At 50.0% G+C, this 14,301-nt stretch overlaps 1 protein-coding gene across 1 annotated transcript in view; it reads right to left on the bottom strand.

The window, feature by feature from the left end:
* Positions 1–847: 847 nt before the first annotated feature.
* Positions 848–14,301, bottom strand: part of LOC105458223 (serine/threonine-protein kinase 17B-like) — a 96,288-nt gene continuing 82,834 nt past the window's right edge. Inside the window, exons 4-6 of the mRNA XM_011703368.1 lie at positions 10,260–10,386; positions 8,648–8,876; positions 848–5,818 (exon numbers count right to left, since the gene is read on the bottom strand). Of these exons, the coding sequence (XP_011701670.1) occupies positions 4,744–5,818; positions 8,648–8,876; positions 10,260–10,386 (1,431 nt within the window). The 3' untranslated portion in view covers positions 848–4,743. The remainder of the gene's footprint in view (positions 5,819–8,647; positions 8,877–10,259; positions 10,387–14,301) is intronic.

Below are 14,301 nucleotides of genomic sequence, written 5' to 3'. Positions count from 1 at the left end.
GCCGAGAGACATTTTCCAGATCTCCGTGTGTCGCAGAAAACTCCTTAAAGGTGAATCATCATCGCGGCAGCTGTGCCGTTGCTAATGTACGCCTATTTATAGGATAAACGACGACGTTCTCGGAAAATGTGTTCCATTCACCATATCAAGGTAGGCAAACGCGAAACCAGGGCCACCCTCTCCCTCACCCCCGTGTGTATCGTTGATTTTAATCGTTTGACCGGCGAAACACACCGCGCGTGCATCGCATCTAACGCAAACGGAGATTTTCTAGACTAGAGACTGTATCCCTACCTCAGATCGCATCGCTATTCCACACTGCGGTCCTCCCGCGAGTGTGTGGAGGCGTTGAATTATTTATAATAACACCGACGGCATTAATGCGCGAAACGGATTCCCTGTTCCTTGCCCCGGGGTGCGTTGACCACGCACGTAACGCTCAGAACGTCCCGGCAAGTCTTGCTACGCGCGTTATTCACGGCAGAATGCAAATTTAGCGCGTAATTTATCCTTGTCGTGCGAGATCGTTTCCCGTATTCTTCAGCCCGAGTAACTCCAAGTGGCGCGGCACAATGGCCGTGTAAGTAAAAGTGGCATAACTGATAAAACAAGAATCGAAGAATAAACATAGATACGGAATGCATAAACGTATGCTTCTTGAGTGTAAGCTTCCTCTCGTGTAACTCTAATGTAACGTGTGCGTGAGAGAGAGTAGCCTTTCACTAGGCAACCCGTTCGGCATCGCTGCACGTGAAAAGATTAATATACAACATGCAAAGTGAGCATTATTGAAAAATCAATATTGTCGGAAAAAAAAGAGGGGACAGTAAAAAGAAACTTACACGTGGTTTTGAACGTATTGTTGCGTTTATTTCGTACTGTATTATTAAAATTAATACAATGACAGAAGTATTTACAGGAGGTTTTTAGCAGCTACATGCGCGATCGCAATCTTCGCAATTATAATTATTAATGTGTAATAATAATAGCATAATATAATATAATAATAATTCTATAGAATATAATAGCAATAATAATAATAATAGATAATATATCGGGCACAGCGCGGCGCGTTCGAGTCGTGCGGAAGGCAAGAGACGACGCTCCTTTCCACGGATTTTAATTAACGCGAAGAAATGAAGCGAAAAACTGATTAATTCTGACTAATGACATATCACAAAGAAGAAAATAAATAACCGCGAATTCACCGTGAGAGAAGCTAAGGTCGGCCCATCCCCGGATCGCGCCGCCCTCGCCCGTCGTAGCAAAATTATATTTTACAAGGTCTAATCCCGTTCTTTGATTCTCGGAGACGCATCTTGAACCACATTCCCCGGTACACATATACGCGCGCACATGCGTCTCAAGAAATGCACGCGTTAGAATTGTGCGTAAATTGTGTACGCTGCAGCCTGTCCGCGTGGCGCGTTGTTCGGTACGTCGTGTCACTCGACGTGTCCCGATGTATTCGCGTTAAACGAAGAATACATTTCGCATCGATCTCGTCGTAGTCGGAGAGACTGAATAATCGGTCAAACAGTCGCCTCGGTCCACGAGGCCAACAGTGTTCCCCGCGTTTTCGCCCTCGACTCGATTTCCGCGCGCGACGATTGAAGCAGTGGCCAAAGAGAAGACTCAGGCATCACGAGATTTTCGCTTCGCGAAATACTCCAAGAAAGGGTAACGCTCTCACCCTCTCCTGGTGAATTAGAATTCGGCAAAAATTCGACATTTCCATATTAGTCTAAACGGTACGTAAGTCCTCGAAATAGTCAACGTATCAAAAGTGTGCTCTTTAACTTCGAAGAGAACCACCAAAAACCGTACAACATCAATCCTCTTTTGCTAGCAATAACGGAAAGAAATTTCGGGGGGAGTGTTGCTAAAAATTTCGTCGCGGTTAAAAAACATCAGTTATATTTACTGGAAAATCCACGCGTTCTCGCATATGTCCCCGTGGATTTGTGCAAAGGGATGTACAAATTCACGGTCGGACGAGTCTCTCATGCTGCTCGTAGAAACCGAGGCTCGCCAACCAAGTCCGTCATTTTTGCAGCGCTCTCTCGTTCGCTCTTCTTTCTTTCTCGTCTCGCTCGGCGAAGACACAGGTCGCTCGTTAGCGTCTCGCCAACGAGCGTGTGTCCGCGGCGAAATAAACGAAAATTGGAGGCGCGAAAAAAGGGGGAGCGAGCGTGAGAAAGAGGACGGAACGTGTTTATGACTAGCATTCGTCGCGCCACGCTACGCGAGCGAGCGAGCGAGCGAGCGAGCGACTCGCGCGTTTCAATTTGCGCGCGATGATGAATTCCGTGGTTAAATAAGTTTGCGTATGTACAATTATGATTTGCGTGTCCACGAGAGGCCGGAGAGCAGACGAGGTCATCTTTTTTTTTCAATCGTCTTTTTTCTCTCTCTCTCTCCTTCTTTCTTCCGCGACGCGAACAACGAACAATTTTTTTAAATAACTGAAGGAAAGAATGCTGGTTCGCAGAAAGTATATTTAATAACACGATTATTTAATAATAGGGGGAGAAAAAACCGTATATACACGTGATATATACGACCCACAGAAAAATGGTCCCGTAGCGTGTGATGAGAGCCGAGAGTTTTCGGTGGTTCGTGCGACGAGTTCACTGACATCCGAAGGGGCTCGGCCCCGCATTGTTAAAGCTCCTCCGCCGAGGCCGTGTTTCGAGCTAACCAGAATTAGAGACGCCTAGACGGCTCGTCTAGGCGTTCAATTTCGATTCTCGTGAAGCCGCGCGCAATTAAGGCACTCTTCAGACGTATATTCTCTCCCTGTGCATTACAGTCTCGTGACTCGAGAAACCTTGCCGCGCAAGTACCGGACAAGTAAAACGTAGGCACTGACGACGTATTAAACGCACACGCGTTTTACGATTTTCCTTAAGGAAGGCACCGAAATATGTTTGGATTGTCGTCGGTCGTTGAACCGATTGATATGGCGATTTGTTCCGACGGAACGGAGCGCGCGATGCACCGAGATTGTTGCTGGCGATTGCTGGCATTACTTTTCCCGTGGCCAACTTATTCGGCCGCTCAAAGTCCGACGCTTTTGCAAACGAATGCAGTATTGATAAGACTAATTTTTATCAATTTGATACACGGAAATGTCCGTTTCTAAAAATCGTGCTTCAAAAGTTAAACCTCGCGGAATTACAACGTCGTTTCGGATAAACGTGCAACGCGCCATGTCTCGGTGCATGCGCACGCGATGCAGCTCGAGTTTTCTTCAGTTCAGAAAGGACGGTCGATCAGTCTATCAATAACGGCAGCCTAAGGAGCGCTATCTTCGCTCGATTTCGGACGCGTTCTTCTCCTCCTGTTTACGCCTTGGGTCGGGCGGTGACGGCGGGATCCGTCGGGATTGTCGAAGACTCGCCATCGACTCTCTCGATGGACCGACTGTCCTTGTTATGTATGGCGGAACGCGTTTCACCCACAGCCGGAATCCAGCGTCGGGTGTCGCGATGACTCCGCACGACCTTTCCCTCGGATCTCCGTCGTCGCCACCCCCCCGGCGCGAGACCACCCCTGTGACCGGCGTCGCAACCACAACCACAGGCACCTTTTCACACATGCCACGCACACACTCGCGACACTCGTTCTATCGCCTCGTACACCTTCTCCTGATTACTCGAATATGTACATCAAGACCTCACCTCTCTTCGAAGCCGCTCGCTTCCACGAAGAGTCAATGCGTACATGCACGCACGCATACAAACGTATACGCATTCACATGCTCTCTCTCTCTCTCATAGTATTTACAACAGCCATTTGTTCGCTTTGATATGATACAAGCTACGGTCTCTTCGTCGTCGGCACCTTCGCGAAGGCACGCGTATGTAGAAAGGCGTTGTGTACACGTAGGATTCCGCGCGCGACACGCTTCGCAGGCGGCCACGTTGCTCGATTCGCGTGCGCACGCTTTTTTTTTTTTTATAAATCGACCCCGGATTCCCGAGAAGTCCGGCGAAAGTCGGGACAGGAGCTTCGAGAGGCTGTTCGAGGATTCTGGAGATCAGGCTTGGTGTTTTTTTTTATATTCTCGCTACGAAATACTGCTTAATATTACATGCATCGCGATCGAGTTACAGAGTTTTTTTTTTCTGATCGAGTTAACGTCTTCACGGCACGAAGATCGCCTTTACCGTTGCATCGAGTTTCAAAAAGTAAGAACACATCGCATTCCTCATGCTACCATTTCACGTTTCCCCTAACGCTATCACAGCATTATGTGCCTTACGAAAAATAAATTCAGACGTAATTCCCTTCTTTTACATACGACTGTCGCATGACGTGTCGATGTCGCTGTCGGTTTTGCCATTCTACCGCAACAATCAGAGGAACCGTGAATCCGAATATATCTTTCACAAAGCTCATAGTCCTATATTTTTACAGAAAAGACGCGCGATCCTGAACCTTCCGAAGAACCTTCTCAAAATGTCACAGCCTTCGCAAATCTCGAGGAACTTCGCCTATCTTCGTCCCACCTTATCCTTCGTATACGCACATCCCTCGGGCACGCCTCGTTGCTCAAAACCTCCCTCCCTCTCTTCGTGTCACTGTACACATGATATTACGCGATATGTACAATCGCCTCGAATTCTCATATTCCCGATCTCTCGGCAGCAGCTCGGAGGAGGCTGTCAGAGAGACGTCCGTCCACCTGCGCCCGAATATAATTCAACACCTGCCGACGCACAGCTGGACGGCGCGTTCTTACGAGGCCTCGTGCACCTGGAACCGCCGAATCCGCGCCTGCACCGACTCGCACTGTACCTCGCTGTACCTGGTGTACCTGCCAGCACGTACGGGTTCCCTAATGACCACCAGGTTACCGCCTCGCTCGCGGAGCGCCTCGAGACCGGCCTTGCTGCCACTGCCGCCGCGCAACGCCGTCACCGTCGGCGGCGTCGTCATCATCGGGATTTTCGCGATTTTCGTCATAGCGGTCTCCGACGTGAAACGGCTGAGCGCCTTGCTGACAACGCCGCTGCACTCGCGTGGCCAGACTCTGGCGGTGCGATGATGATGATGCCTCTGTTCCCACCTGTCAGCGGCCGCGTCGGCGGCGGTGAACGGGAAACTCGCTCTACCCTGACTCTTGCCGTACAGAATAAAGTCGAGGGAGTCGTCCGAGTAGATGCTGCTGCGATCGCTCGAGCTGTCGGTCGAGATCTCGGACACGGTGTCGCTGCCGCTGTCGCTGCACTGCTGCTCGGCCTCGCCGAGGATGAACACGGGCGTGCACTTGAACACCTCGCCGCCGGCCGGCATCGTGTGGGTGGCGGTGGCGCGACGTTGCTGAATACCGCCGCCGGCGTTTGACGACGACGGCTCGATGATGACGATCTCCGGCAGTACGCTGCCGGAGAACTTTCGCGCGAGCGAGTCCATGTTCCTCTTGAAGGTGTCCCTACGGTCCGGGCTCAGCCCGAATCTGATGGGCTTGGGCAACGATCTCGAGGCCGCGTAGAGGTTCTCCGTGTGCGAGGAGACGGCGCGAGTGCCCGCCGCTGGTTTGGAAATCTCCGCGCTGTGGCACAGACCTGTCGTGGACGATCGCTGCTGCTTCTCGCTGTCGCTCTTCGGCGTGGACGAGACCTGACCTTGATTGACGATCGGCGAGGACAGTTTCGACGAGGTGCCGTCGTCTTGCGGCGACGTTGTCGATGACTCGAGGACAGCAGCGGGGCTGTCGTCCGACGAGGGGCACGTCGTCAAAGGCGCCAACGGCTGCTCGAACATGTTGAACCAGGGATGCTGAAGACACTCGGTCACCGTCAGACGTTCGCTGCGAACAGACAAAAGTCGTTTGCTTGGAGAAAATTGTTTTCAATACTCTCGCACATTCCTAAGTATTTCAAGATTTTTTTTTTAATAACGCTTTCAATTCGATGTCATATTTCTAACGATTCGAATATTAAAGATGAGACGTGACATGATTATGTTGATCACTTCAATACGCGCGGTGCTCTTGAATAAATATATCCTAACAACAGGCTCGTTCCGCGAACGACTACGTCGTCCTCGTTAACTCGAGGAGCGAGAGAGTCAAAGGGTTAAGAGACCCGTCGCATAAACGACCTCCGCTAGGCGGGACCGCAGCATTTATCGACGGTGGCCATCATCGTGGCGGTCCCCGCCGGGGACGTTTTCGCGTAGCTATTTCGTGCCGCGCGTATGTATATACCATTCGCGTATCGCGCGCGGGGCCTGCGCAGAAAACCATTACGTTAGCCGTCGTATCGGTCGACTTCCGGCATACGGAGCGGCCCAGGATATATTCAATAACGGAGCAACGTATTGCGTAACACGTAAACGCCGTGGAATGCCGGCCCATGCAGAGGAGATACTAAAGTGCTTTAGGGGCCGGGCCCCTCTTAATTCCGGGATCATCAAAAGGACCCGAATAAAAAGTGTTGGCATAAAAGAGTTAACTTCTCCACGTTACTCTCGCATTTATATTATCGCATTCAAGTCGCGCGAAAAAAACCAACGGCAAAATGTTAGTCGAAACCTTCCATATCGGGCTGACGTAATAATTTCACGAAGCCGCGCACAAGTTGATAGAGGCAAGTTAAATGTCGACAATAATTACCTAACATTCTAACGTATTGATCATCGCAGATTTACAGATCATGCTTACTAATCATTAACAGCACTGTAGTTAATCTCACGGCTGTTTGCATGATTTGAACATATATAAGTAAAGAATGCAAGAGAGTGATGACAAGATACATTAATTTTAACGCGAATGACGTGACGTATAAACGAACGCGAATTCATCTGCGAAATATTTCTTTCAGCAATGAGTCTCCCGCAGCCTCTTCGAGACGAAATACGGTAATTTGCAGGTCAGCTATGAAGACCGCTATTCAACGTCGTTGGATATGACGATAAGTCATGCGGGTTCCGCGCGATAAGATCCCCTGTGCTCGCCAGAGAGGAAGGACGCGGATATATTCCGGATAGCGACTTCCTCTCAGCTGTCCGCATGATAAGGAAACCTACGAGGTCTTTCTCTCTCTCTCTCTCTCTTTCAGCGAAACTCGCCTTCCTCGACCGTCCACTCTTCCCGCTTCGAAGAAAGTCAGCTCGCGAAGCCGACGTGGCGCCGATCGTTTTTCTACCGCTCGCGTACTCGCGATTGACGACGGGCTCGATGATCGGCCGATGACAGTTTCTGCTCCCGGGGGAACGCGCTAATAAATGCATATCTCGATGGAATCACAGTGTCGCCATTGTGCACTAATCCGCGAAGTATTAAAAGAGGAAAGAGAGGTGAACCACATACGCATGATTCGAGGAAAACATCGCGCGCGGGAATTGATGCGATTTAATCCGAAACGTATTAATTTGCGCGCACATCTGTCGGATTTTTTAAACGCTTGCGATTTTTACTCACTTTCATGTTACGTCCCGCACGATCTCGAATGAAAGCCGAAGCCAATGGCGCGATGAAAGTTAAACCCGAGGCTATACGGGATATGTCTCGCTCCTAGAATCCATACAATAAACGACACCGCGATGGACGGGAGTCTAAAAGACGACAAGCTCGCGGGAACGCGAAGCGATTCCGTCGCGGATTTCTCGCAAGCGTGTGGCTTTCTCCCGCGGTAGACGCGGCACGATCAGACGTCGGATGCTGCATCAATGAGCGGCGTTGACCCACTGATACCGAATCCGCTCCAGGGCGATCCTCGGCGCGGTGCAGATCGTTACCGTCGCGCGACATGTCGTCATCTCGGTTACAGCACGGAATGTCGCCGTCGCTTGCGCGACGATACGTCTACGTGACGCGATTGTTTTCGTTCTAGGAAATCGGCCGACATACCGACATAACTCTAACAATGCAATCGACACGACGCGGGCGCGCGTTTCGCGTGCTATCTTCTTTCCTCGCTTCGAGGTAATTAAGCGCCGGGCGTTCTCGGTAAATCGCCGCAGCCTTCCGCGAAGGAATTATTTTCACCGGTCCAGGAATGCACACGCCGGCACCCGGGCCTCGAGACGAGTGCCCCGGTGTCTTAAAACGCGAGAGCTCAAAACCGTCGATCGACCGCCGCGATATACGACGCGGGCGACGTGGGTGCGTATACGATAATTCGCGGCGGCGACGACGGCTCGATCGCGGCGGCACGACGAATGAAAATCTTTCCGTCGAATCAAGTGGAGTATATGAAGATAAATGGCGACGAAGTGGCTCGCCACGACGATCAATGAATATCGCTGTGGATCTGCGTCGCCGCACGGTTGACGCTACGCGCGTATATTATATTTCACGGCCTGTTCTAATCGCGTCCGAGAATTAAATTCCTCGAATCTATCTTTTCTCGTTTACTGTGACTTCGATGTGCGAAAGCTACGTAATTACGTAATTCTAATTTTTTAAAATATAACTATACATATGTTAATATTCATCAATGCAAAAATTACACTACTCTCTAAATTTTTTGGAGTGAAATTTCACTCTAAGGAGTGAAAATACTGCCACTCAAGTGGCCGAGTGACAGTATTTTCGCTCTTTTGGAGTGAGATTTCACTCTTTTGGAGTGAGATTCACTCCAGAAAATTTAGAGAGTACGCTTAGAGCTAAGAAATTTATTATTTAGAAATTTACTTCGGATCCTTGACCATGAGCTTGCGCATGAGGTCGCGCGCCTCCTCGGAGACGTCCTCGAAGAGATCGTCCGGGAAGTCCAGGCGGCATCGGCTGATGTTGCAGAACGTCTCCTGCTTGGTGTCTCCGCCGAACGGCGAGCATCCCGTTAGCAGCACGTAGAGCAGCACGCCAACGGACCACATGTCGGTCGCCAGGCTGATCGGCTCGTAATTCAGAACCTCCGGCGCTGAGACACATACAGCAGATGAGCCGTTATTATAACGTATAGTAGTGAGATCCCGCGGAGCATCGAACCCTAATGCTCGTCAGGACGTGCGCGCGCGTGTATGTGTGTGTCTCGAGTCCCGGTAATTAAATTCGAGGAAAAAAAAGAAGATAACGCCCCTTCTTTTCCTCGGCCTTTCTGCCATTACGTCGTCGCGGCCGCTATTACGACGCGCCGATGCTTAATGGAGCCACGCGTGTTCCTCAACGGGATAATAATAATTGTAACCATGGACGTATTAGGCCCCGAGCGCGAACTAGGTAATCGCCACGATATACGGAATCGCGGTTGGCTCGTTCATCGCGTAATAGTCACGCGTTTCAGATCGGCCGTTTTGTACCGGCTCGTTTCCGACCGAATCACGCTAGAAATAATATTTTTCCAACGCCCTCGGCGTTGTCAGTTCATTCGGCTTGATCGCTGCGAAGAGTCACGCGCGCTGGTTTTTTTTATCGCGCTAATTTCTGCGAATGATCTCATAAAATAACGATCGGGGATCTGTCTTGGTTCAATTAAGGTCGATCTCTTCTTTTTCGTTCGGTAGCACGCCATTTTTAAGTTATTCTCTTTCCGTTAATCTTCGTGAAGAAACGGATTCTTTTTTTTTTTTTTTCAGGACAATTTCAAGCGATTCTATAATCGTCGAAGGTGTAACCGGGACGGCTCGAAACTTTTCCGATCATCTCACGGGAGATTATCGTGTCTCGCTATTACCTAACACCACTTAGGGCATGACCGTTAGGCGGTAGTGTGCGATGTAATCGCGACAATAATAGATCGCGAGGATCGTAAAAGGGTGCTCCTGGCCAATCGGGGTGCGCAGAAACGACCACGTGCGGCTCTCCTACAATTAGCCGCGAAGTAGCTTGTTCTGTTCAATTATGCATCGTGCGTCTGTTTCCCTAATGGAACTACATAGTACGGACCGTACGAGCTATTTCTTAGCATCAAAACAGATCGCGAACATGGAAGGTGCGACCCCGCCGCACACAATCGCGACTGCCGAGACCGGAAACCACCGCCGGCACGCACACGTTTACCGTCCGTATAAGGCACCGCGTTAAAACGGGCTCGCTTTATCAGGGCTGCGGACTGTTAGCCTCAGTGACACGCACGGGTCCAAGGTGTTAGGGAAACGCACAGGTGTCGAATACGATTGCGGTTCTCGCGTGAACTCGCCCGGATATTTATCACTGCAGGCGTGAGGGTCCTTCCATCTTGGTCGCGTTTCACGGTAACGAACGACATATCCCGAGTCCGTTTACTCAAGTCGAACGAAATGAAACTGACGTTTCGCGGAAGACGCGCGAGTCGCATAGGTACAGGAGTTTAAAGTATACTCACCGACATAGTCGGGCGTGCCCAAAATTTCCCGTATGTCCGCTCCGTGACTGATGTACCGCGATATGCCGAAGTCGCACAGCTTGACGTCGCAGTCCGGGAATTCTCCAGTAAGTACCAAATTCTGCGGCTGAAACATCAAAAGGCAGGTGGGGATGATTCGACTGTCATTGACGAGAGAAAGGCCGTTATTAAAATAAGATTGCTTACGCGGAGTAGATCGTGACTGTTTTAACCGTGTGTACGTTTATATATATATATATATATATCATGCGCATGTAATTTCAGCTTAAAGACAGACCAAGGCGTAGCCCGTGAAACGCGAGCGACAGGAAAAAAGAAGCGAGCAGGTTTTATCTCGCGGTGATCTCCGCGCGACAATGCCAATTTCCTGGCCGCGAGATAATATGGAGAAAGTAAAGCTTCCTTTCAGAGGAGGACGGTCTCGCATGACGCGACTGCACTCCGGCATATTCTCTGTCTCCCTCTGGCCGTTAACGCGGACAAAGCGATACCCCGGGTATAGCTTTCGTGGTCTCGGTCAATTATCAGAAGCACGCAACGCACCCGGTCCGAAACACTTTTTCTACATGGGACAACATCTCAGGAATTTCGGCGCCACCATACAAATATAGCAGTAAATTGCACGCGGGCTTATAATTATAGGTGTATTCTCCTTTATAAGTAGAGACATACGCTCATGCGATATCGTTCTTAGTTCGCGACTTGCAGCGGTTTAATTTTAGCCCGGCGTGGCCTCGAGAGCCGAGATCTCGCATCTCGGTGGAATTTTAATCCGAGTCCTAATTATCGAAAGACCGTCCGATACACGCCGCCGCCTCGCGCGAATGGAGTTTCTGAAAAATAATAACTTCCGCGTCGAACGCGCCGGTCGATACGAGATTTTTGCCGCGGCGCCGCGCGCCGGTGGATGATTAATCGTCAGAACCGGGCGAGGCGGAGAGAAAGGAAAATGCGGCGCGCGTATACGTAACGCGCGCGCGGCATTCTTTTCTTTTTTTTTTTTTCGACGATCAGATGGAAGAGAGGCAACGTTCACGTCCACATTACAATAACATGAGTCCGCGTAGGCGTCTCGCGCGCGGCATAATGCCTCGGACGTCGTAAACGATTCCGCGATAAGAAAGGTCGTCGCGCGGCCTAGGTGCGAACTCTCGTGCCCACGTGACACATCGTTTCATCCTCTCTCCGCTACCCTCGGCGCATCTCCCGCCGAGACTCTTTCTACGGAAAACAATCGAAACAACGCCGAAGGGGCTGCGGACAGCACGAGACCGACGGAATAGAAGAGGCCCGCGATAGACGCGGCCGCCCGAGTCGTCGGGGAAGAGCGAGAGACGAGAGGAAGCTCGTTGCCGGTCCATTGTCAACGCTCCGCGGCTGGTTTACGACCACCTAAGTTGCTCGGGAATTATGTCTTCAGTGCCGGGTCGCGACTCCTAAAGGATGTTGCCATTATCGGTTTATTAAGGAGAACGCGTACTACATCATTGGTGAATCACCTGGTCACAACAACATTTTGCCACGTCGTTTGCTCCTCTCGATTATACGCGCGAGAGGGAGCCGTTGTTACATTAAACACTTATAATGGTACCGACGGTTCGAATTGCTCCTCGTAAAGCAATTCGAACGTACGGGGAACGGCCCGCGACGGCGATTCATCTGCTCTCGCTTGAACGTTTGCGCGCAGATGTTTGCCATGCAGCTTGCGAAGGGACCTAATGAAAGAGTGCGGATCACAATTACGCTCATAGGAGTGACGAAAATTGTCGGCCCTACTGATCGTACAAAAAAAAAGAGTAGCGAAAAAGTTAACTCGATTAGGGTGAGAATGAGACGCGAGGGTAAATGTAGGTCTATTCAACTTTCGTTTCTTGCCGTATTGTTAATACTGTGCAATTAGTATTAATAGGACGTCGTCGCTTGCAGAACTGGAAATACCATTAATACGCTACAAGATAAACGTATAATAAATATAATAAGTATTATTATACGATAAGACCCGATCCGCAACCAGCGTCGGTCCGCTGATTTTAAGTAAAAAGGCCACTTTTGTTTTTACATGTTCTTACATGTCTCGCGCTAATCGACAAGCGAGATGATGATTATCGAAAGCTCAGGCACGTAAATGACGTTAACATAATTTTTTGCAACAAACCGCCACATTAAGGAGGGCAACGACGCGTTGAACGAGCATCATCGAGAATCACGACGCGATTAATGTGAAGATTAAAGACTCAACGCTAAATTCAAGTAAGGTCATTATCCTTATCGCGGGTGGTGCAGTATTTGCGGTGATCGATGACACCGTCATTTTTTTTGTTGAGTCGAGCGCAAGAAATTGCAATTCACGCTCAGCCTTTTCTCCCCGCATCTTCTTCTCGACCAACGCGAAAGTCGATAAATTTAAATTAATCTTGCAGAATTTTTGCGCATGACGGAGGCTCGTCGGAGTCGAAGGCGGAGGGACAGAAGACGGACAGGGCGCACTGCATGCATGAGATGCGATCGAGGACAATTTTCGTGGTAATCGATCGGCTCGCCCACATTCAATCATCACGTCGAGAAACCGGCGACGCACGCTCGAGAAACCTCGGCTGCAAACTCCGCGCCGTAATGGTTAATTATGGAAATGTCTTTGTTCCTTATTAGAGCGACTTCCTGAACTCGAAGCGTGATCTCCGGATTGATTCCTACGCAACGCGCGCGCGTGCACGCACCGAAAGGAGAACGCGGACGGGGCCGCGAATGGCTCTGATTTTCCGGTTTCCAGATTATCACAGCCGTGCCAATTATCCGGAAGCCGGACGGCGAGATCTCGTAACGGCGTAACGAGAACTTGCTAGATAACTTGCTATCGCTAATATTAGCAAATCGACGGCGCACACATTAATCAGAGTGGACAAACGGATATTTTATGTAAAGTTACTCAGATACGAATCTTAATTATGCATTCCGCCTTCGAAAACTACATAAAGGTTTTAGTATAAGTGGGAATAAGAATGAGCGCACAAAATTAGAACGACGAAAAAACGCGCAAAAGTTGAGAAATTAGGATACGGTTTTCGCTTTTTCAAAGCGATAACCTCGTCCGAAGTCGAAATTTCGAAACAGAGACAAAGCGACAGTGGCACAAAGAAAACCGACCTGCAACCTCGCGACGTCACGGAGCCGCCTTTTGAATCACATTATTCGTCGAGCGGGCTCATGATGAAGCCCGGTCACGTTCGACTCGTAACTCGGTTTAACGAAACGTAACACACAAACTGAATCCTCGAGCGTGCCGAGTGCCTTTGTTCCATCCACATCCTTTTACGAACGCGAGACGCTCCGATGCCCGATAAGTCATCGCTCCGACGAATTTCGACGTATATACCTACACGCTGCGCGTATCAAGATTCAACCGTAACTCTTCAATTGTCGATCTTCAATTATTCATCTCGTTACGTTACGTTAGCGAGAACGTGTTACGTATAGACGTGCGAACGTAAATCAGTCGTTATTCGAACAGCGATTCGAATCCAATCCTGTTTAGTTTGCGCGGAGAGTGATGCACGTAGAAATTCCGACACAGCGAGGCGCGCGTTCGAAGGGCCCTGGCCTTCGACAAACGGGCGTGTTCCCGGGTAACGACGGGCCCCCGCGATACGTGCAACCGTGCCCCGCAGCAGCTGCCTATATATATGTATACGCGGCACCTCGCGCATCGGTATGCATTTTTCGAGGGGACACACGTCGCTCTTGGGGCGCGTCAGCATTACACGCTCAGACGGCAATCTCGCGCCACTTAATTTAACGCGCTCAATAAACGACGACGATTCCGACGGGGAGTGCACTCGTCACGTAATCGTGGTAATTAATCGTGACGCGCGCGAGCGCGCGTGAGTCGTCGATTCGCTCTTTTTCCTATCTTATATAGACCCGATGCGAGCGCTGCCTCAAAAAATTTTTTTCTCTCATCGCGAATAAGGCAGATGGAGCCTCTCCCCGCGCCGCTTCTCCCTCAGATTCACTCTCCTTAATT

This window comes from Wasmannia auropunctata, unplaced genomic scaffold (genome assembly GCF_000956235.1).
Source record: "Wasmannia auropunctata unplaced genomic scaffold, wasmannia.A_1.0 LD334579.1, whole genome shotgun sequence".
NCBI classification, from domain to species: Eukaryota; Metazoa; Arthropoda; class Insecta; order Hymenoptera; family Formicidae; genus Wasmannia; species Wasmannia auropunctata.
This window is presented reverse-complemented; position numbering and strand designations above follow the sequence as displayed.